A 26,176-nucleotide genomic window follows, 5' to 3' on the forward strand; every position below is an offset into this window, starting at 1 on the left:
TCCATGAAAATTGATTAATCTATTGACAATCAAATAAAGCACAAGATGTTACCTGTATACATATGACCTAAAGTAAAAGAAAACCGACATTTTAAGCAACGTTTAATTGCGAATGTTCTCTCTTTAGAAAAAAGGGTTCAATTTCAGTAATAAAACATCGACTCACTGTAAAAAGATAAAAGAGTGGAGAGGAAAAAGCAATCGAATAAGGTTCCATTGATTCGATCCATCCGCTCTAAATTCCCAAGCTTCTTCCTCTTTGTGCTGGGAAAACGTAATCATACACATTGCATTATACATATAGAGAGAGTGAGGATGATGGTATGGATGAGAAGCTGAAAGGGAGATGGCGAGAGGAGAGTGTTCTTACAAGAGAACGACTTTGGTTGTTTGTTCTGTGAACATTGTTGTTGCTCTCTATGTGCTCCACTCTCTCTACGCTTCTGTTTACAACTACTCCTTCGCTGACACTCACACCAGTAAGAGCTTCTGAATAAGTTTCCCCCCTTTTTTTTGTCTTTGATTCTCTTGAAACCCCAATTGGATTTGTTTTTTACTTTGGATTTTCTTCGGGTTGGATTTGATAAAAAATTGGTTCTTGCAGCTAGAGCCTTTATCTTTAAGTTTCAATTATCTTTTTGATATCCCTCATTGTTGAACAATCTAATTTCCAGAGGCTATTGTTTTATTTGTGTTGCATTGTTTACTCAATTAGTCAATTATATGGTTGTTTTGCCTGGCTGAAAATAGTCTTCTAGCTAACCTTTGTTGTGCTTACTGCTTATCCAGTATTTAAATACAATGCAAATCAGATTAGCAAAATGGAAGAGTCGAATCGAATACGAAAAGCAGCAGAACCCACAGAACTTATTCGATTGGTGAGATCCCGTTTAGCTTGAGGAAGTAGTTGTGAATATCTGGTTGTGCAAATCTCTTGGTTATATTGTGTCTCTGTCTTGATGTTGGTTTTGTTATCATTAGTGTTACTGCTAGATAATGGATGTATTCTTTGTGGTTAAAGATCTCACAGCTAAAGGAAAAATTTGCAAGTGAAGAAAGAGTTGAAGAATTGCCCCACGGTTTGACAAAAAAGCTGATACATGAGATCCTAGATAGGTTCAGAAGCTTAGATGCTGCTGCCAATGGGACGGAGCAACGAGGTCAGTATATCCTTAATTGTTGATGTCTAGTTTAATCGGCATGCTACTATGTTTCTTTTTGTGCAAACTCTCTACAGAGTTTTAAGTTTGTATATATAAATTTAAGATGGTTGAATTCTTTGATGCTTTAGCACTACGTTAGAAGTAGAAATACAATGCTATTTGTTTTTTGGATGTTAGATTGTTCGGTCTAAGTCTTGTTGGAATAAATGATCAAGAAGATTTATCAGTAGGTAGAATTAGGTCAGGATTGGACTGGTTGTTGGAGGGGTGGATTGGACATGGGATTTGGAAATCCTTATATGTTGGGTTTGGGGGAAGATACAGGGAAAGACGGGGTAATAGATAAATTCAGTATCTGTGAAACTAAATCTTCCTTGATTGGAATTTTTTTGATGATGTTTTCTATGATGATAGCACTTTCAGTAGCTAAAGCCTCAGATGCTGATTTTGATTTTCTATTATGTTAGACACTTGAAGCATATCTGTTGTATCAACTACAATGATGGGATTGACGACTTAAAATATTTTGTTGATATTTGCACCACAACTTTAATGTAGTGTTTGGCATATTAATTCCAAGAATTTTAATAATTCCAAACATATTTAAAGTTTCACACAAATACTGATACACTTTTTTGAAAACAGTTACAACTTTGTAAATTGTATTGGAGATACTGAAAAATAGAAGTTGGAACTGTAAATTAAACCAAACCATTACAGAATTTTCTCTTTCTTCTCAAGAAAATATTTTTTCGAGTATAGCCCCTCAACTTGATTGTCTATGCGCTATGTCACCCATATAGTTTCTTGGCACAGCAGGGAAAGTTTAAGTGTGTCTAATATCAATAAGGATATACTCCCTTTTAGAATTACCATTACTTGGTCTACTTACTGAGATATTAGTCCTTAAGCATGTCAAAAAAGAATTGACGACGTACACTGTATGGGAGTCTAGAATTCCAAAACCCTGTCCGTGCTAGTTTCTACTTATCAAAATTGAGCTTGCTGTTCACCTGAAAATTAAATTTTTTTTGTCAATATGTTTATTTTAGCTCTCTTATATGTTGGTTCTTTTTCATATCAGTTTCTTGATTGCTGGATCATTTGAATTGATATGCCATAGTAGCACAAGTAACACAATTACCTCATCTTAGTCCATAAGTTTATGCTTACAAATTCCCACTCATTGTGTCACGCCCGCATTTCCTAAGGATAGGAAGCACGGTGGATCGCGACTAGGGGAGGAATAAAGAAGCGGGGAAGAAAGGGGGAGGACAAGAATACTTGACCCAAAACATTTAATAGAAGGAAGTTCACTTCAAAACATTGTACTGTGACGACATTACTGTAATTAAAGTAATCAGAGTTAAATAACAACATTGTATCGGATTACAAAGCAGCGGAAAGACCAAGAGGATGTCGAGTATGACGACACGACACCATCCGGAAACCAAGTGAGACACCTTTTGACCTTAACTGCTCAACATCCGTCATCCCCATCGCCGCTCAACCTGCACATTAAGAAAACAACATGCAGGGCTGAGTACTTGATGCACTCAGTGGACACACGCCAAAATCCTAGTTTGTCATGCCATAACAGTGTAACCTTGGGGTTTTAAGTGTAAAGAAAATAACCCAAGTACACTAAAACATATTTCACAAATTCGACTGCGCAGTCATTTCCAGATATTTCCACCCTTATTTCCACCATCCTACACTATCTGATTCAACGGGTGACAAGGGGCGTGGCCACACCCCAGGTCAACTTGACCGGCCAACTTGCTCTCAGATGGCTCCCGGTCTCGTGTACACTAGCCTGAGGGTTCGCAGCCCTACAGACCCGAATTCGATTAAACATATGTGGTAAACCACTTCAGATAGGTTTCAAAGTAAAACAGTTGGCAAGACAAACAGTTCACCTCCATAAAAACATTTCTGGAACAAAGTCCGTATTAAAGAGATCCCACAGTATAGTAGGATAGGAAAGCCCACCTCAAATGCTTAACTTTTAAATAGTTTCCTTCTTCAACCACAATTTCCTCGTAAAAGATCACCCTTTTTGAAAGATAAACAAATAACACGATTAGAGTCCAGGAAGACGAGGTTTAAACGACAATGCATGATTTCTACGTGGATGACTTCAATATCTAGCACGTTACACATACACACACTTAACAACATCCTATAAGTCAAGCACACAGAAACACACGTCCGAACACACCATGCACGCACCCGACACGCATACCACGTACCCAAGACACGCACACGACTCGCACACGACACACACACAACTCTCACACCCCCGGCATACCCTTACTGCACAAACGGCTCACTTGGCTCGGAAAAGGTTCGGGAAAAGGCTCGGCGTCTCGGCCTGGCTCGGTACCTCGGCCGGCTGTCTCGGTCCTGGCCGAGCCTGGCTCGGTTGCTGTCTCGGCGTCTCGGCCTGGCTCGGTGTCTCGGCCGACTGTCTCGGCCGCCTGGCTCGGTACCTCGGCCGGCTGACTCGGCCCTGGCTCGGCACCTGTCTCGGCACTGACTCGACACCTGTCTCGGCACCTGACTCGGCACCTGGCTCGGTCACGTGCACACACCTACTTTCCCCCAACCAACGATTCTCAAACCTTATACGACATTCACAACACACATTCTACATCCCAAAACACACCCGAAAACATGAGATCAAACCTCCAAAACTCTCCACAACACCACCCTAGGCCAAACCCTAAAACTCTCGGCCAACACACACAAACCACTCGAACCAAACGCTGATTCCTCCGAGCCATCCCTTGGCCAAACACACCCACATACATCACAATATCAAAACACCCAGATTCACACCCATTGCACATAAATACATCACCCAGAAACGTACATCCCGCAGAACTGAGCAGTTTACTTACAAAAATCATTATAAAATCACCCGACCTCCAATGAAGCTGAAATTTTAACACCACACAAAAGACACACCAAGGTTTATACAGTTAAAATTTCGTATCAAAAGGAGATCATTTGATTCGTCAAAAACAGTTCGGAACCCACTGTCAGTCACAACCAAAAACATACTCAACACCAACACATAACCACAAGTCCTATTCAGCATCTAAACAACTCAAATTCGTCCTATATGCATGTGTTTTCGAAATTAGCATGAGTTAGGGTCTTGGGTTACCTTTCCCGGAGAGTTCAATCGTAGTTCGAACGTTTTACTTCCTCCTCCGACTCCGATTCACAACGAAAGTTAACAACCGCGAGATTGAGTGAGATTGATTGCTTGTGAGAGAGAGATTGAGAGAAGAGCGATGGTGAGGGGGAGAGATTGAGAGAAGAGCGATGGTGAGGGGGAGAGATTGAGAGAGGAGAAAGTGCATCGGTTATGTGGGAGTGGGGAGAGGTTGAGAAAATAATGGGGGTGAGGGAGAGAAACCGAGAGAGAGATAGGGAGAGAGGGAGATTTACTTTGTTAATTAGGATTTTATTTCATAGATTAATTAATTATCCCAATTACATATTGCTTAGGTACAAATCATATCCACAAAAACAATATAAATCAAATAAGACTTACCAAATCATATCTTAAACAAGATATTCACAAAAATTCACTCCTTAATTTAAAAAAAAATCGGATATTACACATTGCCAACAGATTCTTAATTAGTTTCCTTTAAAACCGTGCTAGAAATCATGTGAATAGAATCGAAGAAGTCACCCAAGGCTTCACGAGTGGGACTGATAATTCGAAACAACAAGATAAGAATTGATGTGTTTGTAACTGAGTTCTTGAAACTGCAAAGATAGGATTTTGATATTTCTCTTTAGATAGACCGTTGACATGAGCTTCAAAACAATGGAGGATTCTTTGGTGGTTAGACTGCTTTCTGTTTTTATTTGATCATTAATTAACTAATTTTGAATTACCTATCTATGCAACCAGGCAGATCTGGAAGTGTGATTGTCGTTTATTCAACATTATCACCAAGGAAATATTGGAACAAATTATTCTGGTTTCCTTCTCCCAATATGACTCTAACATTCCTTGCTCATCCTTCTCTTACTCAAACTCATCCTCTCTGTGTCCCATCCTTTTGCCCTTCTACTTTGGATTGCCCTTATCCAGCTTTTTTTCCTTATTTGCTCACAGCCACTCCACTTACGGTACTTGACGGAGGGACTCTCACTTGTTCATAGCAATTGGAACCCTTCTCACTTTTGGAATCTGCACTTTCCATTAGTTTTGTTGAATGTCTCTCAATGTGCCATACCGCAAATGTAGGATTTATGCCCACTAAAACTGAACACAACTATATACTTGTGCAACAGTACAATTTATGTACGGTAATTGAATAAAAAAGAACAACACAAATTGGACTTGTTAGTAACAATACTCTCTTTGTCTAGATAGAGGTGGTGGGATTGCAACACCAGCAAAATTAAATTCATTGGAACATTATATTTAACAGTTTTGCTGATAAACATCTAGCTTTAACAAAAGGAAGACATATTGTGTGTGTTGTGTTAAGGCCTGAGGGCAAATGTCTCAGATGTCTGTAGTGCAATATTTTAATTTTACTATGTTGCAGTAATTCCCTTTAAAAATGGAAGATGTTTGCTTATGTCACATGTTTATGTTCCCTGTATAGTTTATGCTATAACACTCCTTTTCTTTTTTATTGTGCAGATGCAATAGAATCCTGGCGCAAACAAAGATTAAAAGAAGCTAAAAAACTTATTCGTGGGAAAATGTTAAACACAACAATTTTACCTGAGGAAGCCGGTATGATATGCATTCCTTTGGCCTTCTTTGGGCTTGTCAGGTTATGTATTTGATTTACAAATTGCATTCACAGGCGCTGTTTTAAGAGCTTTAGGTTCTGGTTGGTCTGAGATGTCAGAAGAGATTGGTCTATGGATACCGGTACCAATTATTAACAAGGAACACGACGACAAACCTGAGGGTGAACAAGAGTCCGGTAATCACTAATTGGTTGCATATTATGATTTGTTGATTCCTGAGCTCTCTCACCTTCTTCTGGTTCAATATTTGATTTATGTAAAATTGGCTAAGGAATCTGTGAACTGACTTATTGGCTGATATTCGTAATTCCGATTCCAGATGAAGAAGTCCTACCTGGCCGAAAACTACCTCCTGAATGCAATGCTGAACTACATAGTGATTATGATGGTGCTGCTGTCAGATGGGGACTTACTCACCATAAAGATTCTGCTTACGAGTGTTGTATGTCGTGTTTGGATCAAGCCAGACGTGCCAAACCCGGTGACAAGAAATGCAATATATGGGTTTATTGCCCATCGGAGACAGGGTGCTACTCTCCAGACATTTACGAACATAAAAATGGCGAGTGCTGGCTAAAATACGTGAGTTTGCAACCACCCTTTTATATACATATACATCTGCCTGCGATAAGGGGAAATAGTCGAGGAATCTGAATATCATCCCTGCTTTCATCGTTGTTTTGCAGTCGGAAACACCAAGACTGAACTTTAAAGACAAGTATCCAGAATCGTACCGAGATGCACACCCGAATGCTCCGGTTGTTGTGCCGTGGGTATCCGGTGTCGTCGCCATGTGAGTTGTTTTGCAAGCATCAAGTATCTATACCTGCAGAGTTGGAGGGAGCTGTGTCAATTTGTCTGCAAAGGCAGTGGAATTTGGTTCAGTTCTTTTAGAAGTTAGCTTGATTCTGTTGGTTTGTTCTTGTCAATGTACTTGAAAATTTTCTCTGGCAATAATTGTCACAAGTAGCTTAAACTAATATACATGTATATGGACACTTCATTCCAATGATACTGTTGATTTATTACATCATTATTCATTCGTGCCAAAGTTGTCTGAAATCTGAATTTGGACTCAACCATTAGTGTGTGCTTTGGTTGGAGTTGAACTTAGGAATCAATATCACTATGCCTTTGGTCTTATATACACTGAAAAGTATTGAATTTAAATAACAAATATACTACTATATAATATGTATAGTTAATTAATTCCATCAGAATTCAGGATTTATATCCAATTGAAACTATTGTTAAATTATTATGTATAAAGTTATTATATCTGTATCTTATATAAACTAAAAAGAATTTGTGAAACACGTTTTGAATAAAAATAAGAGTAAAGTACTATTTTGGTCCTAAACATATGGTCGAAATATGAAGTTGGTCCATAACATTCACTTTTTGAAAATCGGATCCTAAACAAATGAAATCGTCGTCGGATCGGTCCTTTTTGTACGGTTCCGTCAAAAACTAACGGTCAACGGACGATTAGTGACATTTTGACGAAATTAGAATATTAATCCATAATTAATTAAAACAAAATAAAATAGAAAAAAAGAAATTCGCTATATCTCTCTCTTTTTCTCTCTCACATCCCATCTCTATTTTATTTTATTTTAATTAATCATAGCTTAATATTCTAGTTTAGTCAAAATTTCACTAATCGTCCGTTGACTGTTAGTTTTTGACGGAACAGTAAAAAAAGGATCGATCGGACAACGATTTCATTTGTTTATGACTCGATTTTCAAAAAGTAAATGTTCTAGACCAACTTCATATTTCAGCCATATATTTAGGACCAAAATAATACTTTACTTTCTTAAAAAATAATCACACATTCATGTATATAGTTGGAAGTGACTAAAAAAATGATAAGTTGGATTTGGTATAAAGTACTAGTAATAGTGTTGTGGAGTATATTTATTTGACGGTGCTTTAGGTGAAATAATTGGTTATGGTTTATGTCTTATCAGTGGATGAACTAGGAGAATACCAATAGAATATTTGTTGTTGACAATAATTCCAATAGAATAAGTGCATATAATTATGGTCCACTTATAAAATAATGGTCCACATAATTATTCAATACCAACTAATGGAAGGGCAAACCAAGGCCATATATTTATATTTAACCAATTTCATAATTCAGACACTGAAAAGCACAATCAATTAGAATAACAAAGGAACAAAATACTATAGAGATGTAGCATATAAATTTACACTAACATGGCATTATATTGGGAGATGCTTTCTTTTCTCTGTTCAGAGTAGGTGGAACAAACATCTACTGTCCAGTTAGTTGGATGATCATCTCTTTCTTTAAGCAATTAAGCAAGGTTGGTTTTCAGCAGTTTCTTGCCCTCCAATTTTCTCTTGAGTTTTTCTGAAGATTTATATATTGCTTATATGGTAGGATTCTGATTTTTCATTTTCACTTGTGGGTTCTCTGTTGTTGGGTGGATTTTATGTAATTCAATCACATGATGGTGGGTTTACAGATGCTGTATCTGAAGATGATAAATTTTGTTGATTGTGAGATTTTGATGTGAAATTGATGTTGGATTCCCTCATTTAGTGCGCTAGCTTATTCATCTCATGTGATTCTTGTAGAAAGAATTTTGACCTTCTTGAAGGTGAAAAACATGAAAACTTTCATTAAGCTTTTAAGCATATAACCTTTTTGAAGGGTGTTTGGTTCCTAGAGTTGTTTTGGTTTGTGATTTTATATGTATGAAGATGAAGATATTTGGTGGAGGAGATAGGTTGCATTTTGGAGGATTAATTGTAGTTTATTGTAATTAATTCTTGCACCATGATTGGTATTAATTGTTTGTAATTGTTATATTTTGAAGAGCTGAATTTTGATTCCTATAAGATGAGCATTTTGGATCATCTCTGTTACTAATATATAGTGTAGTGTAATTAATCAGAAGCATGAAATTTTTGCAGGATTGACAAAATTGGTTGATGAAATGCTTACAATCAGCTCCAAGAATGGTAGTATCATGGTTTATTGACAGTACAATATCTGTGTATAAAGATGAGTTCTAGCGTAGAAACGCCTAAATGGAGTGTGTTTGAAGACGTGAAGAATATATCTGCAGCTCCGGAGGCACTTATGGCTGATATCAACGCTGCTATTAGCGCCCTTGAGTATGCTCGTGCTGCTGCTGCTGCTGCTACCTTCTTACACTCGTCTCCTTCCTCTTCGAAAGCAAAAACACTGATCAAAAGTTGATCCATACGATGCTGGAATTAAGGCTGATGAAGTCGAACCTATAGCTTCAGCCAAACTCGATGAGTCTCTTTGTTACACTTACGTGTGAATATCTCATCTCGTTAGAGCCGGATTGTGTTGTTGTTCATTCTACCATTTAGTTCTAGTGTTGGCTTTGATAGACTGGAAACTTGATCAAGAGATGTTGAAGATTAGGAACATATGTTGGAGTTGATAATGTTCTAGGCTAATTTCTATGTGATTTTGTTGAAGAAACCGAAAACAGAGTAGATAAACATTTATGAGAAGTACTTTGCATTCAAAAGATGATTGCTTTCATTAGAAGAAAAGCTATCTTTCGAAAGAATCTCGACTCAACTAACCATTACTCTCTGTCATACGTTATTTTAGATGTTTCTTTTGAGCACAAAATTACTTCGTTGTTGTGTCTTATTACTAAATTTCTGGTTACTTTTTCACGATATAGTATATCGTGATTTCAAATTGACGAGCCTTTGAAATTGTAGTCAAATTTATGTTGCTTGCTTGGTTGCTCAATTTGATACGATAACAATGTGCTTTGATATGATGCAAGTTTTCATTAAAATTAAAACCATCTCACTCTCATTCCAATCACCTTATTTTTTGGACTCACATAATTACAAATCATTATAAAATATAAGTGAAAATTTTAAAATTATATTATCTCTATTATTTTATTATAGAGTGAGCTACATAGATGGTACCGGATTTCACTTTCGCACATAAATGATACATGATCTTTATTTTATATCATTTTTGGTACCTGGTGCAATTTTCACCCCAAAATGCCCTCTAAACAAATACATTTTCCTATTTGTGTCATAGATGATAATTTGGACATACACAAAACTAGTATCAAAAGTGATATTATAATATCTTCTCTCATTCTTCTCACTCTTTATATTATTATTATTAATCAATATTAATATTATTATTTCGATGTTATAAATTAATAATTAATTTATTTTTAATATCATTGAAATATCAATAATTATAATTATAATTATATTTAATTTAATAATAATATTATTGTTGTAATACTAAAAACTAATAGTAATTATTAATAATTACCGTATAGTTATTTAAATTACGAATCATACAATAGTATATATTAATATTATTTTATATTAAATTAATAACTAATCAATATAGTCTTAGTAAAAATTTAAAATTGTGAATTGTATTCATAATGATTTAAAGAGTTGAATATTTTTAGTTAAGTGTTTCAACCCTAAAATGAGTATAAATAATTTAAATAAAAATATTCTATTAATTTAATTACTTTAAATAATTAATTTAATTAGATATTTTGTTCTTGATTTATATTATGAATGCAATAAGATGTATGTATAAAACACTAAAAAGAAAGAAGAAAAGGACGAGAATAGAAAAAAGAGCAAACATAATTACATAAACTAAGGAGAAAAAAGAAAGAAGAAAAAGGCGAGAATAGAAAAAAGAGCAAACATAAACAAAGGAGAAAAAAGAAAGAAGAAAGGATGATAAAATACTAAAAAGAGAGAAGAAAATGAAGAAAAAAAAAGAAGAAACTAAAGAAGAAAAAAAGAAATAAGAAAGGAAGAAAAAAAAATCACATGTTTGATACTATTTAATTGAAATTTCCAAAAATATCCTCCATAACAAAAAATTACAGGTTTGGTACCTATGGTCATTTTTGTCATGGGGTACCAAAAACGATATAAAATAAAGATCAAGTACCATTTATGTGCGAAAGTGAAATATCATGTACTATTTTTGTAGTTCACACTTTATTATAAAGGGTAATAAATTATCACTAAAATCATGTGCCAAAAAAGTTACAGATTTTTCCACGACCTTAAAATTTGGTTGTAAAAGTCATAAACTTTAACAGTGTTTCGTATTTTGCACAATTGGAGATTTTTGACGAAATCGATTCATACATGGCTCTTCAAGAATCCCAACTACCCTTCATCCCACAATAATAGTCCTCTTTTGCCATTTTCGTCTATTTCACGATAAGAGTGTTATTTAGTTTTTACCATAAATTGTAAATAGGTCTCACATTCCACCAACTTATTTCACTAACATTTTTTTATAAAACTACTACTATATATAAATGAGAACCACATTCCACTAACTAATTCTCAACCATTTTTTCTTTACATTTCTTAAAATTCATGCCCAAACGAAATATGACTACTATTTTGGGACGGAGAGAGTATTTGTCTACTTATTCTTACTAAGTTTCTCTATGTTTTCATTGAATAAATGAACACACGAGAAACTTTTCACTTCTTTTGTTTATTTTTTCTGTATTCTTTTGATATTTTTATTAGTACTTTATTTTTGTGTTTTAAAAAGTTTTTTCCTATGTCATTGCCAAATTAATATTCACCTATCTAGTAAGTAAAAATAAGTTATATTTCCTCCATTTTATGTTAATAGAGTCATTTTTCTATTTTAGGACATTTCAAGTTAATTGTGTAACGAACTAAGATTAGGGGTCAAGAAATTACAGGCTCTAACTGACCTTTGAGTTTTTATTAGATGATAATTAGTTTTAGTGTGTTTAAATTAGTGTTGTTTTGTTTTGAAAAGAGGAATTTTTGTGAAACCCACTAAGTTAAATAGGGATAAATTAAAAATGAAACCCAATGGTTATCTCTTAAGATAGATGCTTCTAGACACACTTTAAAAAAAAGAGAGAGAAAAGAATAAAATGAGTTTTGGGGAAAAAAAAGGGGACTCTCTCTCTCGATTTCTTCCTCTAGCTCTCTCTCAGTATCAATCTATTGCTGGAATTGGCCACTAAATCGCTCACCGGCGTCAACACCGGCCACCACCGTACAATCCTCTGTTTATGGATTCTATGTGACTTAGTCTATCTCCTTTCTATCTCCTCACTAGTAAAAAGCTAGAGCTTGAAGACAACTCCATGTTTAAGTTTTCTTTTGGCATAATAATGTAGGAGCTAAGCTTTTCTTGTTTAATTCTTCCCTTTGGACATGGAAATTAATCATAGAACAAAACCAAATTCTTTCTTTGGGGGGGTGGGGTACGATTGTGGTGGTTTGAAAATAGGGGTTAGTGTTTGGAAAATTCATTTTGTCAGAATCTTGTTTCCTCTAAAGTTTCCTTCCTCTCTCTCTCCTATGTACACCAAGGAATGATGTGTAGATATAGTTTTGACTATATTTTGTAGTGGTTGCTAATTCTTTTACTTTCTGATTTTGTGTGGTTTTTCTTTATTTGTTTTGTGAATCACATAATTGGAGTATTTGCAATTTAACTGTGATTTATGCATGCAACGTGCCTATCTTTGTTTAATTTTATGAACTCCGTGCTCATTTTGTAAAAATTGGTGAAAATTGGAAGAGCAGGTCTGCTGATTTAATCTGTGGTGTTGTTATACTCTGATTGTGGAAGTTGATAAAGTTTGACAAAATGTATCAGGGCATCAGTAACCCCGTCCTCATTTCCGGCCCCAAGTCCCCTGCACGTCATCATTCCTCTACAGTTGCGGCCCAGGCCCCAACTGCTGTAACCCTGCAGGTTGCGGCCCGGGCCTCAACTAATAAATGACACTATTCACAACTCCAACCTATTTTGAAAGTAAAATAAAAAACGCTGTAAATTTATAACACGGAAAATTTAATTTCATCGAATACTGCAAAATTACAACATATAATTTTTCAAACTGAAAATAAAATACATGAAAACATAACGTCAATGCTGGAAAACGTTGTTGCGAGTCCAAATTTCTTCGATTAGATCGGCTTGGAGGTGAGTGTGTTGTTCCTCTTGGCGCATCGCAGCTGAACGAGCCATGACATTGCGGATGTCGTGAGGAAGGCCCTGCACGGGCGGCTCGGTGACAACGTAGTTGACAAAAATTTTGAATTTAAAATATAAAAATTTTGAATTTAAAATATATAAAAAAAAATTTGGTTGCGGCCCGGCCCGTCACCGTGCAACGCTGGGCCGGGACGCGGGACTTGCGGCCCGTCTCCATGCAACCCCGTCCCGGGCCGGGACTCGGGACGCTCCCCAGGCCGGTCACGCGTCACCGGGATGGGCCTGAGCCGTGCCGCCCTTCCGTGTAATGCATGGGACGGGCCGGGACTCGCAATTTGCGGCCCGACCCCAAGGGTTACAGATGCTCTTAGCCTTGGGATTATGTGGCATGATATATAGATAGTATGGTTTCATAAATGTTCATGATGCCAAGCATATCCCATGGAATACTTAGGCTTCCATTCTGTGATATTCTATGGATGACTTAACTTCCATTCTGAGTTAATCCCAATGGCTCAAATAGCCTCCATCTTGTACCCATTATGGATGACTTAGTTCCTACTATGGAGCTGTTATGAAACCTAAATATTTGAGAGTTGTTGGTTCAAGGCCTTTGTGTTACTTTTAGCGTGTATAAGCTGCAATACACACTTCTGGTTTTAAATTAGTGGAGTATGTCTGAGTTAATCGTGTAAGCCATCTTTACCAACTTCTATACCGAAATCACGTTCTAGATTCGTATTAATTCAACCATGTCAAATATACTGTAACAAAGAGATATAACACTAACCTCCATCCATGCTTATTAATTTGATGTAGGGTTGGATCCACTATTTGATGTTTCCCCTTAAGCTGCTATTGATGTTTTCCTCTCTTTGACCTTAAGACTTCAATGATTCTTTTGATGGATAAAGAATCAACAACTTTTACTATATGTATATATAAGAACTGAAAGTATATATATAAATATATCGTGACTAGCTTTCTGTGCATATAACTGTTAGGCTGTGTTTGGTATTCTGACAGGTTAGATGACCTGTAGTTAGTTAATTATACATATTGCACTATTCCCTCATGTCAACTCAAATTTATCCACTGTTTGATATGAATTGCGGGACCCAGTTATACAAATAATCAGCTGTTTGGTAGTGAATTGGGGAGTCGTATCGTATTTGACAAATATCCTTGGTGGGATTTAATTATTGGCTGCAAATCACAGTGGCGGGAATTCATTTTTTGGTGGTAGACAAAATAAAAAATTTGGCGGTTTCTTTTTCCGCCTATCCATCAACCCAGGCGGGTTTCTTTTTCCGCCTATCCATCAACCAAATCCATAACACACAAACTTCGTACTAGCAGACGATACCCAAGATGTTCATGTATGTGACCATACAAAGAAGAAAACAGAACTCAAAACCGAAGAAATACCCATGAACTCAAAACAGAACTCAAAGCTCCGGTAAATAGACGAAATATACTAACATGGGAAACAAAATTGCAAAGTTTGGAGAATTACCTAGAATTCCAAGTGTGTGGGGTTCTCTCCGTCTTCTTCAGCGATGAAGAAATAATTGAGGAGATGAGGGTTTTTATTTCAAATTTGGTGTTCAATTGTCGGTAGAAAATAATTCAATTTATCACAAAATAGAGTAAATGAGAAGGGATATTTTGGTCAAATAACTGGCTGCTTGTTGTAGATTCCGAGGCATAAAATTTATCCGCAGCAAATCGAGATGTTAAAAATTGGGGTGGAACAGTGGTTTTTGGACGGAACGGAGCTCTATCTGAGTCCGTTATGGGTTTCCTAATTTTGTACCAAACGAAGAGAAGAGCATAGATAAAATGGCTTAACCATGCTCCTGGCTACTACCAAACACAGCCTTAATGTGTATAGTGTATTTCCTTTTTGGTGTGTCTTTGTAATGAACGAAACATCCATATATATAGGCACTACACAACTCTTCACTAAAAGTTGCGTCTGTTCGCATATAATCTTCCATGCATCAACCGACATCTATAAAGAACAGACGTGACTGTTCATTATTATAATATCTTGATTTACTAACTAAACCAATTTGTATAATATATATACTTAACTGTCGGTCACGTTTCATGCATTAAATACACGTTAACATACACATATATTTACATGAAAGTTAGCACATACATTTATTTATATATATAATCAATTATATATATACATGTTTCTTTTCGCATATATATAATTATATATATATATATATATATTATAATATCATAATTAGAGGTAAGAGATGAGGGTTATCAATACACCCGATTCTAATTCACTAATCAAAACCGATCCATCACGGTATCGCCTTTTATATTAGAATCTCATATTTTAATATGAACTTAATCTTTATAATTAAACCGATAGACACATAGGTCACATAAGAATATAAATATTCTTACAAATCGTGCTCTATTATTTGTGCAGTTACAATGTCACTAACTAAGCAAATAACTTACTCTGCTATTACTGTCTTTCTTATAGATTCAACAAGATAAAGTAGATCGAGGGACTTTGGCACGATAGCACACCTGCCTCCGTTTATTCGGTGTTGCTTGTATATACCTTTTGAACCTGAACTCTAGTGTATCTACTTAGACTTTTGGTGTGTTTGGGGTTTTACAAATTAAGTCCTTCTATTTTAGGAAGTTTTATGTTAATTGGGTTATTTCTATTTTTGGTAAAAAGTAATTCTCCTTTTCACTATCTATCTTACTTTATTCTCTCTTTCTTTTTTCACTATCCATTAACACACTAGTTTTAAACTCTGTGCCGTAAAGAAATGTTTCTATAAATAAGGAACGGAGGGAGTAATCAATAACGATCACATATAATTCAATCATTATGATCATATTTTTAAGTTAATATAGAAGTTCAAAATTTGAGCATAGTTATGATATGGGGTGCGTTGGAACGACAATATAGTTAAAATGACAAGCTAGACACGTAATCTATGACACCTAGGTAGGGGTGAGCAAAAAAATTGGAAACTGAATATTCGAACCGAACTAAACCGAAATTTTGAAATTCGGTTCGGTTATTTCGGTTTTTCGGTTCGGTGCGGTTTTGAAAATATAAAAATTTCAGTTTTTTGGTTCGGGCGAAGAAAAAAACCGAATAACCGAATTATATATATATTCTATTAATTTAATATATTATATTATATATAATATATAGTATATTCTTTTAATAAATTCTACTATATTATATATATTATATGTATTATTAATTTTATATTATATATAAATATTCTATTAGTATATATAAAATAAAATAAATTACACATATATATATATATTAATATTATATTTATTTTTTTCGGGTTTTTTTGGTTTTTTCAGTTTTGTTCGGGTTTTTTCGGTTTTTTAAGTTTGGTTTCGGAAGTTTTAGGAAGTTTTATGTTAATTCGGTTTCGGTTTTTCGGGTTCAGTTCGGTTTGGATTTTGAACTAAATTCAGTTTTTCGGTTTTGGTTCGGTTTTGACAAAAAACCGAACCAAAACCCGAATGCACACTCCTACACCTAGGTAAACAGCTTGGCATATGATTTCAAGTAATTCGAGATACGTAATCATAGCACTATGGTGATACCATGGTTAAAATGACAACCTAAACAAACAATGTGTGATACATAAGCAAACAATATGTTATACATAGGCAAATAACTCGACATATGATATTAAACAATATGTGATACGAAATAAAAAATAAATACATAGACAAGCAAGCATGTCACACGGCATGCTAAGGTCAATTTAGTACAATCCTCTATAATCATATATTGACATTAGCCACTCGAATTAATGTAGTGACTTTCTTAGGCATTCCGCAACGCGTCCCTTAGCTGTCACTTATCTCGTCCCGGAGTGATGGAACGGTTAAGGGACGGCGTTGCAGCCTTCCGTCTCCATCCCGTCACGGAGAAACGCCCGTCCTAGAAGGACAGCTCGCGAGACGTCTCGCCACACGCGTTGGCGACGTGGCGAGCTCCGGTTCGTCCATGACGCCGGCGAGTGGGCCTCGTTTTTATCCGGAAAAATGTTTTTTAAAAATTTAGGAAAAATTCAAAAATTTAAAAAAATCCCAAAAAATATACTAGCCGTTTATAGGCGGTTTTTTGCAAATTTTTAATTTTTTTAAGCCTACAATCACTTCTATAAATATCAAATCATTTCCACAAATTAATCCACCATAAAAAAATATATTTTTTTATTTAAATTATGTATTTTTAATTTTTTTAGGATTTTATTAATGAGGTTTTTAAAATTTTAGAATTTTAAGTTGTAATTTTATTTTATTTTTAATGAAGTGTTTTTTTTAATTGAATTTGGTTGGAAATAAAAATGAAAAATAAAATTGAATGAATAGTAATTTAAGAGACGGTTAAGGGATGATTAAGGGACAGAGGGTTGCAGGTTCCGTCCCTTAGTTAAGGGATGGAGTAAAAAAGTATAATGGAGCCCGTGAATAGTAATTTAAGGGACGGTTAATAGTCGGTTTAGTGACGACGTTTGTGGATGGCTTTAGTATCTATTGTACATAACTACATATGAGGTGGGTCAGAAGGTCAGAGCCGTATATTTTTAACGGAAATAAATGGATGGAAAGAAATCTATTTGGGCCTTGAGCAACGAGGCCGTCGAAATTGAATAGAAATGATGTTAACGGCCCAGATCTAATCTTCGATTTCACCTCTCTCTTTCCTCTAAATCCCTTCCAAATCATCCACGGATTCTGTTCTTCACTGACCAGAGAGAAGCGAAGAAGCAAATTAATATACGCGTTCTCATTTGTTAATCTAGGATCAATTAGTATATCCCCCAAATTCACCTCGATCCCATTCTTAATTCCATTCCTAAATCCTTAACCCCTCCAAATCTAATCCGATCTTTCGTTCTTTTCCTCAATTTCCCAGTTCACTTATTTTTCTTTTCCGACCCTTCCAATTTCTTTAAATTATTCATTTGGTTTGCTAACTAGCTCGATACGCTGTTATTGCTGTAATTCAATTCAACATATGCTTGTCGGTGATTTGAATTTAAATCCCCTAATTAAGGAAAGCACCCCTGCCTTGTTCTTAAATATGGAAACCGATCCGCAAGCAATAAAAGTGGAGGCGGAGCAGCAGTTGCACGATGTAGAGGAAGGCGAGATCTCGGATTCCGCCTCCGTCGAGGAAATTTCTGAAGAGGATTTCAATATTAAGCAACCTTCGCCGCAGCCGCCCCCCAAATTCGCTGTTAACCCTGGCAATGTTAGTAACAACACTGGCGGCGGGAGTGGTGCTAGGGTTTTGACGATGAGAGATATGTACAAGTACCAGATTTCTCCCAAGACTTCCTATTCGGGTTTGTATAATCTGGCGTGGGCGCAGGCTGTGAACAATAAGCCATTGGGTGACGTTTTTGTGATGATGGAGGATGGTAGTACTGATAATAGCAACTCTGACAGTAATAGGGTTGTGATTGATGTGGAGGATGATGATGAGAAGGAAGAAGGTGAGCTGGAAGAAGGAGAGATTGATTTGGATTCTGAGGTGATTGTCCAAGATAAAGATTTGGATGTTGAGATTATCAAGGAAGATAGGAGCAAACGTGTTGATCTAATAATGGAAGAGCTTGTCAGTATGGACGGGACTGATGCACAAAAGTAAGGCATAGCGGAATCTTTGGCTGCTGCAGTGATGTTTTCATTGCTTAAAAGAGTAATCTTTGACTATAGTAGTTAATGCTTTTGTGTTTGTGTAGCTCTTTTGATGCATTCTGTTCACGCTTGGAGGCCACAACAATTAAGTTGCACAAGATTGTGCTGGAGGGACCATTTGCTGAGAAAGACACTCTTCTTCAGCTGTTACTAGCTGCAATTCAGACTCTTCATTCGGTATGATAATCAATCTAAAAACTCAATTGCATTTTCTATCGTGGACCAGGTTAACTTTTTTATATTACTATTATTCATCCCTATGTAAGCTTCAATACGATTCTCAGTTTTTTTTTGTATCTGCAGGTGTTTTCTTCAATGACTCTAAGTCTCAAGCAGCAGAAGGAAGCAATTTTGTTGAGGTATGTAGCATTATGAGTATTTGGCGTCTTTTACTCTGTCTCTGTTTGTGTGGCATTTCTTTAATACTGACCATATTATCCTTGTTAATATACCTTTAGGTTGCTAGCTCAAGTAACAAGCTTGAAGCCTCTTTTTTCTTCTTTGCAGTTGAAAGAGGTGAATGTCCCTTCCACACACAATTTATCATTTCTAATGAAATGCAGTAGTTATAGTATCTTATTTTAAGTTATGGTGTCTCAGGTGGAGGCGATTAGGTTGTCTCTTGAGTCTTCAGACATTTTCTTGAGCAACGGTGCTACTGCGAAGACACAAGGAAGGGAGGGGTTTAATACAACTGATTTGCATGTGTTGTTAGAGAATGCTGATAACAAGTCAGATTACCTATGGAAACATGGAAAAGAACCTGGGTCTGCTGGCTCAGTGGATCAAAGTGAGCAGAGCTTTCCCATACACTATTCAAAACCAGGTATAGTTAATCCGAGGCTTAAAGGGATGCCTCCTCCTCTGCTAGATCTTCACAAAGATCATGATGCAGACAGTCTTCCTTCTCCGACACGAGAACATTCTGCAACTTTCCCTTTTGATAAGGGATTAATTTTAGAGCAAGGCCTGCTGAAACCTGAGTGGCCTGTTCCTAGACAAACTCTTCCTCGACCAAATCCAGTTCTGCATCCATATGAAACTGATGCTGTCAAAGCTGTTTCCAGTTATCAGCAAAAGTTTGGACATGGTTCGTTTTTTGTGGATGACAGGCTTCCTAGTCCAACTCCTTCAGTGGAGGGTGATAATAATGGAGATGGTGAAGCCTGTGAGGAGGTCAGCAGTTCTGTTAGCCACAATTTTAACCCTGCTGTGAATTCGTTGATGTTAGGGCAGCCAGCATTTTCTTCTACTGCCTCTAGGGATGCTATAGCTGGTCCAGAAATTAGCAATGTTCAGATTGTTAATACTGTAAATAGTTTCCGAACTCCTGTGTCAAAACCCTCCTCTGTGAGAAGTAGGGACCCTAGGCTCCGAATGACCAATTTTGATGCAGGTCCCATGAATGTCAGTCAGAGTCTGCCCTCAATTGGAAGTGATGAATCCAAATCAACGTTTGTTGGTGTAATGAGTTTGAGGAAGCATAAGGTAGTTGAGGAGCTACCTTTGGATAGTCCTACACCGAAGCGCCAAAAAAATGAGTGCTTTCCGGACACAACCCTGCCATTTGCGACGACAATCTCAGCCTCTCAGATGCCAACACCATCCCTGAGTCTACCCGTTAACAGTCACACGAAATCACCATTAACATGTCAAACTGAAAATTTTCCAGCGAAAAGTTCCAGTGCGTCTTCTCCTCTTCATTCTTTATTAAGGGATATAGTTGGCAATCCAGCTATGTGGATGAGTATACTCAAAATGGAACATAAGTCTTCTGGTGATAACAATAGTGCAACTCAAATGCCGAACCCAAATTCCATTTTGGGAGCAACTCCATCAACATCTGGTGCCCTGCCTTTCTCCTCAATGCTTGGCCAAAAACCAGCGGGAATAGTTCCTTGCCAGCCGGTCACTGCGGTAGGAACTTATAGTATGTTATTCTTGTTTCTCTTAATTTGTTTAACCTTCATATCATTAATATCAATTTATGCTAGATGTCATTTTGGTGGATCCAGCCTATTTTTCTTTTTCATTATGGAATATGGACTTCTGTTTTTCTTATAATCCATATTCCTGCAAACTATTATGTTGATTGATGTTAAGTTAAACCCAAATGTGAAACTCAGCATCCTATTCCTGATACAATGTTCTCAGAAATTGTAAAGTAGATATCTTGATGAAATAACTGATATTATAATTTGTTTTTCCTGATAAAAACTGTTTGTATTTTAGAATATATATCTAGCGCTAGCATGTTTGTTATGAGTTTCTTACTTCTCTTCTTGCTGCACGCATAAATTGCATATGTAATTTGTAGGAGGAACCTGGAAAAGTTCGAATGAAGCCTCGTGACCCACGTCGTATTCTACATAATAATGCACCTCAGAAGATTGTGACTGCAGTTTCTGATCTCCCAAAAACGTATCCTTCATCTTCTTCAGTAATGATAAGCAACTTGAGCACCCAAGGGCAAGAAGGTCAAATGGAGAAGGCAGTGCCTTCTGGTAGTGTGAAACCACCAGATATTACCATGCAATTTACTAATAATCTGAAGAATATTGCTGATATCATGTCTGTATCGCAAGCAAGTACACCTTCACCAGTTCTTCCTCTGAGTGTATCGTCACAGCCATTACAAAGTCATCAAGCTGCACCGGAGAGTAAGATAGTAGCTACCGAGTCTGTCAACTTCAGATCTGGAAGTAACTCTACATCTGATACAGCTACATCTATCCCCCCTCGACCACTTAATGCAAATGCTTGGAGTGATGTTGAGCATTTATTTGATGGCTTTGATAGCCAGCAAAAAGCTGCTATCCAAAGAGAAAGGGCTAGGAGACTCGAAGAACAGAATAAAATGTTTTCTGCTAGAAAGCTTTGTCTTGTCTTGGATCTCGATCATACTCTCCTAAATTCAGCCAAGGCATGAAAATGTTTTTCTTTTTCCCAAGTTCATTCTGGCCTGATAATATTGGGGAATTTTCACCAACATTTTGTTGTATTTTCAGTTTGTCGAGGTTGATCCTCTGCATGATGAGATGCTGAGAAAGAAGGAGGAACAGGATCGTGAAAAGTCCCAAAGGCATCTATTCCGGTTTCCCTATATGGGAATGTGGACCAAGTTACGTCCTGGAATATGGAATTTCTTGGAGAAGGTAATAGATCTGCTCATTAGAAAAAATGGCATTTAATAATTACATTGCCTCTTAAAGCTTATATCATTTTCCATGTGTTTTCCAATTTAGGCAAGCAGACTCTATGAGCTGCATCTCTACACGATGGGAAACAAATATTATGCCACTGAGATGGCAAAATTGCTTGATCCAAAAGGGGAATTGTTTTCTGGAAGAGTTATCTCGAGGGGTGATGATGGTGAACCATTTGATAGTGATGATAGAGTCCCCAAGAGCAAGGATTTGGAGGGTGTTTTGGGCATGGAGTCATCGGTCGTAATTATTGATGATTCTGTACGAGTGTGGCCACATAATAAGCCAAACTTGATTGTTGTGGAACGGTAATGGATTGGCTTGATATTTTTAGATTGTTAACTGTGTACTTTAAACTGACGTCTCACACGTTCTCCTCAGGTATATATATTTCCCGTGTAGTAGAAGGCAATTTGGACTACCAGGCCCTTCCCTCCTCGAGATTGATCACGATGAGAGACCAGAAGATGGGACTCTGGCCTCTTCTTTGGCGGTGAGCTTCTATTTAACCTGTTGAATGAACCTTGCTGGTGACGGGTGTTTGATTTCAGTGTTTTCAAACAGGTTATTGAGAAAATACATCAAATATTTTTCGGACATGATTCATTAGATGAAGCCGATGTTAGGCAAATCTTAGCTAGTGAACAACGGAAGATTCTAGCGGGTTGCCGGATTGTTTTCAGCCGAGTGTTCCCGGTTGGTGAAGCCCATCCTCAAATGCATCCTTTGTGGAAGTCGGCCGAGCAATTCGGTGCTGAGTGCACCACTCACTTAGATGAGCAGGTTACACATGTCGTTGCAAATTCACTTGGGACGGACAAGGTATATTATTTTGTTTTTCTCAAATTAATCCATCAAAGTTATGTTATGCTATGCTTAGGAAAAAATGTTGATTTGTTACTCTATAGGTGAACTGGGCACTGTCTAGAGGAATATTTGTAGTCCACCCTGGATGGTATGATCTACGATGCCAATGATGCATGCCATCTGCTATTAGCGTCTTTTATTATATCCACAACCGAACTAACTATGCTGCACTCGCAGGGTCGAAGCATCAACGTTGCTGTATCGAAGAGCGAACGAGCACGATTTTGCTATTAAACAATAATAAAAACTAAAATATCGACTACAAATTTTAATCATAACCATTCTTTCACCCTTGCTGCTGGGTGCGGGGGTGAATGTAAATGCCATGATCCGATCCGATCCGAACCTAACTAAATTTTCACAATTGAAAGGCCCTTATACGTAAAACAGATGGGAAAACTAATTTGGATGGTTAACTCAACAAAATGTGGAATACGATTGTGTGAAGCCTGGGAAAATCAAAATGATTTTCTGGGCACTGTATGTTTCTATTTGTGGATAAGGTTGTCTTTTATTTTGGAGCTTCTGTACTTTTCTTTCAGCTCTTTGTAACCTTAATCCAGTCCAATCAATCAGCGACACACCATCATATTTATGGCCCTACAACTTTGTAGATCTTAACTTGCCATCTCTTGCATCACAAAATCTAGGGTGAAAAACAAATTTGTGCTCGTCAGTGGCCCATCAGCTTTTCTCCCTTCAAATTTCCATTTCTTTCTTCTTTTTCAAGCTATGTTTTTCTAGAATCTTTCCTATATAAAATGAGATCTAGAATTGAAACTGCAGAAAAAATCTATATTCACATTTCATAGTACATTTCACATTTGTGTGATGTTCTGACAAACTTTAGACTGTTCCCAATAAGGTTTATCCAAAAACATGGACCAAGGGAAAATTGGGGATAAGAATTGACAACAACATTTAGAGCATCCACTTAGCGGCGCGTGGCCGTCGCGGAGAGACGGATCCAGGGCGCAACGCGTTGCGAGGAGCCGTATCGCGCCCGTCGCTAGCGCGTCCCGTGTTCCGTGCCTGCGAGACAAGCGACGGGCTGTCTCGCCACGCGCCCTGGCGACGTGGCGCCCCTGCGTCGTGCGTGACACAATAATTTTTTTTTAAAAAAAAAACGAATTTTAAAAAAAAATAAAAAAAATTTGGAACGGTAATATTACCGTTTATTTATTACCGTTTTTTCTCTTTCTTTCTTTTTTTTTTATTTTTTAATTAATATTTTTACTCTATAAATACTCCTAATTCATCCTCATTTCACACACAACTACACATCTATTATTCGTAAATCATCTCAATTTCCTCTCTAATTTTCATCTAACAACTCATCAAAAGATGTCCGGCGACGGCAACTCCGGCGGTGGAGGCTCCGGCGGGTGGGATCTCAACGCGTTCGGCGATTGGGAGACCATGATCAACACACTCGGTGGTTCCGGTTCGTCGACGCCGGGCACCCATGGTTTGGCGACGCCGGGGGTACCAACCACCCAATTTTGACGTGGATGCATATGTCTGTCCCTCCGCCCCGCGGTATTCGCAGGGATTATCCTAGATTCGGGAGGATTTTCCCGTTGATCCCACGTCGGGAGTAGGCCGAGGCGGTGGAAGCTCCAGATCGGAACCCCAGGCGGGCGAAGAGGAGGAGGAGGATTTAGGTCGGCATCCGTACAGCAACCTCGAAACGCTGGCGGTGTACAACGCCTGGGTTACCGTCTCGTACGATCCCATCGTTGGGAATCAACAACCCCGGAAGTGTTTCTGGGAAAAGGTCTGCGAGCTCTACTACCAGATCAAGCCGAAAGGCTCCCGCAAGCGCACATTTAAAATGCTCTGCTCTCACTTTGACCGAGTCGATAGACATGTCAAAAAATTTTGCAGGAGCCGACATTCTGAGGGCGGCTTTGCGCGTCTACAACCAGGACACCGACAAACAATTCAAATATGTTGATGTTTGGCAGGCTGTCAAGAACGAGGAAAGGTGGGCCGACGGTGTCCGCTCCAGCTCGGGCTCAACCTCAAAGCGCACGAAGCACACGGCGAGTGGCCAATACTCGTCTGGTGACACCGGTGAGGGCAGCGGCGGACAAGAGGGTGCACCGCAGGAGTTTGCGGGTACGACCGGCGATGACTGGGGATCCAACCGTGGGTGCCGTCGGCCGCAAGGGACGAAGGCGGCGAAGGCGGCTAGAGCGAGGAAGGGCCGAGGCGAATCAAGCCAGGCGCGCTCGGGATCGGGCTCGGGGAGGCTCGGACACCCTTATGGCGGTGTACATGACCGCCACAATGGCCGACACTTCCCGCTTCTCTCCCTCCCAATACGCTGTCTGGTGGAACGGAATTGTGCATATGGCAGCACAACTTGGCCTTCCGACTCCTCCTCCACCTCGACCGCCTTCGGGGGATGATTCGCCGGCGGAGTAGTTTTTTTTATTTTCTTTAAATTTGTATTTTAAATTATGCAACGTTTAATTTTTTTAGGATTTTAATTGTGTGTTTTTTTTATTTTATTAACTTTTTAGTTGTATTTTTATTTTATGTTGAATGTTTTTTAATGCAGTGTGTTTTTAAATTGAATTGGGTTGGAAATAAAAATAAAAAAATGAAATTGAATGAATAGTAATTTAAGGGACGGAGCGTTGCAGGTGCCGGCCCTTAATTAAGGGATGAAGTAAAAAAGTACAGTCGGACCATCAAATAATAGTTTAAGGGATAGTGGGGGACAGCGTAGTGGATGCTCTTAAAGACACCAGCAACCCCTTAAAATTCTCCATTCACCATTTTTCAGCCTCATCACCAACAATATGTCAGCCCAATTTTCGCTCCAATTTATTTTACAATTTTCATCCCTTTTTAAAAAAATTTTGTATTATAAAATAAACCCCTCAAAACGTATGTAATTTTTTTAAAAAAATTATGACGAAAAAAATACGTAGGAAACTAAAAAAAACTAGTACTCCAATAAAGAAATAAAGCAGATCAATTGAATCACATTTGTATGGTAGTGTTCTCGAATGACGGGGAGCCAAGGGTCCTTTCAGATGGTGAATGGTGGGGAACATTGGGGGAGTGTCAGGGAGCATCGGGGAATTGCTAGGGAAGGAACCGTTGTGGAACATTGAATTCCCGTCGGGGTTTGTTGGGGGAGTGCCGGGGATCATTAGGGAATTGCCAGGGAAGGAACTTGGGGAACATCGTCGGGATTTGTTGGGGGACCATCGGGATTCATTTTTCGCTTTCTTGAGAGATATAAATGAGTTATAAGAAGAGATTGGAGTCAAGGGATATTGAAATGAAGTGTTAAATAGGGTATTTATAGAGTGAAAATGGTGAGGAAAAAAAATTCCAGCCAGGGGATTCGTGGCGGAACCAGC

General features: G+C 37.6%; 2 protein-coding genes and 1 long non-coding RNA gene across 5 annotated transcripts; all 3 read left to right on the top strand.

Moving 5' to 3' along the window:
* Positions 1–129: 129 nt before the first annotated feature.
* On the top strand, positions 130–6,993 carry LOC121767438. 3 transcript variants are annotated; one of them, XM_042163700.1, is made up of 7 exons: positions 130–479; positions 790–878; positions 1,022–1,160; positions 5,842–5,937; positions 6,032–6,133; positions 6,277–6,539; positions 6,644–6,993. In XM_042163700.1, the coding sequence occupies exons 1-7, from the start codon at positions 347–349 to the stop codon at positions 6,752–6,754; spliced, it is 933 nt and encodes a 310-aa protein (XP_042019634.1). In that variant the 5' UTR covers positions 130–346; the 3' UTR covers positions 6,755–6,993. The 3 variants fall into 3 exon arrangements, with proteins under 3 accessions (XP_042019634.1, XP_042019635.1, XP_042019633.1); XM_042163701.1 differs by having other exon boundaries at positions 132–479; positions 813–878; positions 6,011–6,133; XM_042163699.1 differs by having other exon boundaries at positions 133–479; positions 6,011–6,133.
* A 1,103-nt stretch (positions 6,994–8,096) lies between these two features.
* Positions 8,097–9,538, top strand: LOC121767221. The gene is made up of 2 exons (XR_006043056.1): positions 8,097–8,293; positions 8,907–9,538. It is a non-coding gene; the product is annotated as an uncharacterized LOC121767221 (long non-coding RNA).
* Positions 9,539–17,690: 8,152 nt separating this feature from the next.
* LOC121767520 (RNA polymerase II C-terminal domain phosphatase-like 3) lies at positions 17,691–23,322 on the top strand. Its single transcript, XM_042163804.1, has 12 exons — positions 17,691–18,669; positions 18,768–18,900; positions 19,027–19,082; positions 19,182–19,239; positions 19,324–20,640; positions 21,041–21,646; positions 21,732–21,878; positions 21,969–22,237; positions 22,311–22,422; positions 22,494–22,751; positions 22,838–22,884; positions 22,974–23,322. Exons 1-12 carry the CDS (start codon positions 18,038–18,040, stop codon positions 23,035–23,037), a joined length of 3,699 nt encoding a protein of 1,232 aa, XP_042019738.1. The 5' UTR covers positions 17,691–18,037; the 3' UTR covers positions 23,038–23,322.
* Positions 23,323–26,176: the final 2,854 nt, after the last annotated feature.

This window comes from Salvia splendens, chromosome 15, assembly GCF_004379255.2.
Source record: "Salvia splendens isolate huo1 chromosome 15, SspV2, whole genome shotgun sequence".
Taxonomy (NCBI): Eukaryota; Viridiplantae; Streptophyta; class Magnoliopsida; order Lamiales; family Lamiaceae; genus Salvia; species Salvia splendens.

Bases quoted from the DNA above. Each gene is read 5' to 3' on its own strand.
- LOC121767438 (XM_042163699.1), top strand. From the start codon at position 347: ATGGCGAGAGGAGAGTGTTCTTACAAGAGAACGACTTTGGTTGTTTGT. The intron at 5,938-6,010 runs GTATGATATGCA...TTGCATTCACAG, and splicing joins AATTTTACCTGAGGAAGCCG to GCGCTGTTTTAAGAGCTTTA. The intron at 6,134-6,276 runs GTAATCACTAAT...TTCCGATTCCAG, and splicing joins TGAGGGTGAACAAGAGTCCG to ATGAAGAAGTCCTACCTGGC.
- LOC121767520 (XM_042163804.1), top strand. From the start codon at position 18,038: ATGCTTGTCGGTGATTTGAATTTAAATCCCCTAATTAAGGAAAGCACC. The intron at 19,240-19,323 runs GTGAATGTCCCT...ATGGTGTCTCAG, and splicing joins CTTCTTTGCAGTTGAAAGAG to GTGGAGGCGATTAGGTTGTC. The intron at 22,752-22,837 runs GTATATTATTTT...GTTACTCTATAG, and splicing joins ATTCACTTGGGACGGACAAG to GTGAACTGGGCACTGTCTAG.